Source organism: Antrostomus carolinensis, unplaced genomic scaffold, assembly GCF_000700745.2.
Source record: "Antrostomus carolinensis isolate BGI_N321 unplaced genomic scaffold, ASM70074v2 scaffold28260, whole genome shotgun sequence".
Taxonomy (NCBI): domain Eukaryota; kingdom Metazoa; phylum Chordata; class Aves; order Caprimulgiformes; family Caprimulgidae; genus Antrostomus; species Antrostomus carolinensis.
In genome coordinates this window covers 2,090-3,072 of record NW_010289514.1, presented here as the reverse complement: position 1 = coordinate 3,072, position 983 = coordinate 2,090, and the positions used below count along the sequence as shown (strand labels likewise).

General features: G+C 61.5%; 1 protein-coding gene across 1 annotated transcript in view; it reads right to left on the bottom strand.

Moving 5' to 3' along the window:
* Positions 1-18: 18 nt before the first annotated feature.
* LOC114818694 (V-set and immunoglobulin domain-containing protein 10-like 2) overlaps positions 19-983 on the bottom strand; it is a gene marked incomplete at its 3' end in the record, with an annotated part of 2,684 nt that continues 1,719 nt past the window's right edge. Inside the window, 3 exon segments of the mRNA XM_029085683.1 lie at positions 19-141; positions 536-639; positions 641-830. Of these exon segments, the coding sequence (XP_028941516.1) occupies positions 19-141; positions 536-639; positions 641-830 (417 nt within the window).

Genomic DNA, 983 nt, shown 5'->3' with positions numbered 1-983 from the left:
CCCGACCCCGGCACTCACGTGGGAGCGTGTCCCGGTGATGGGCGACCCAGCGCACGGCCAGGAGCGACGCCACGGTGGCCACCAACATCCCCGTCACCGCCGCGCCCGTCACCGCTGGGTACGCCTCGAAGGGAGGCTCGGCTGGAAGAGAGCAGTTGGTTGTCCGCCTTAATTAAGATAACGAATGTGAGCCACGGCGGCGGAGAGGTGGGAGGGTGGATTGGCAGAGCACAGAGAGCGTGAAAGAGGTTGGAACCTGTCCCTGTTCACTCTGAAACCTACTGGGAGCGCGGCAAGACACCGGGAACCCACAGCACAAGGACTAGCAGAGCTCAAAGAGCGCAAAGAAGGTTGGAAGCTTTCCCTGTTCACTCTGAAACCTACTGGGAGTGTGGCAACACACTCGGCGCAAGGATTGGCAGAGCTCAAACAGCACGAAGGAGGTTGAAACCTGTCTCTGTTCACTCTGAAACCTACTGCCGGCTGCTCAGACTTTACTCCTCAGCTCCACCGCGATGTTCCCCCCCAACTTCACCTGGCGTCTGCACCTCCGAGGGGTACCCGGCCGTCCGGTGATTAACGGCCAAGACACGGAAAGCGTAAAGCACAGCCGGATCCAACCCCCCGAGGCGCCGGTTGGGGTTGGATGTCACCGGCGGCCGTTTCCCAAGGACCCGGCGTTGGCCGAGCGGGTTTCTTGGTCTGTCGGCGTTGGACCACGAAGCCGGTGAGGTTCCCGCTGCCCTGTGTCCTCCACTCCAGCCGCACCTCGGTGCGCGCCCGCGTGTACCGCAGTTTGCTGATGGTGACGTTGGGCGGAGCTGGGTAACCTGTGGTGAGGTGACAACCATCGTGGTGACACCACCCATCGTGACACCATCCACCGTGGTGACACCCATCATGGTGACACCACCCACCATGATGACACCCAACATGGTGACACCACCCATCGTAATGACACCACCCAACGTGGTGACACCACC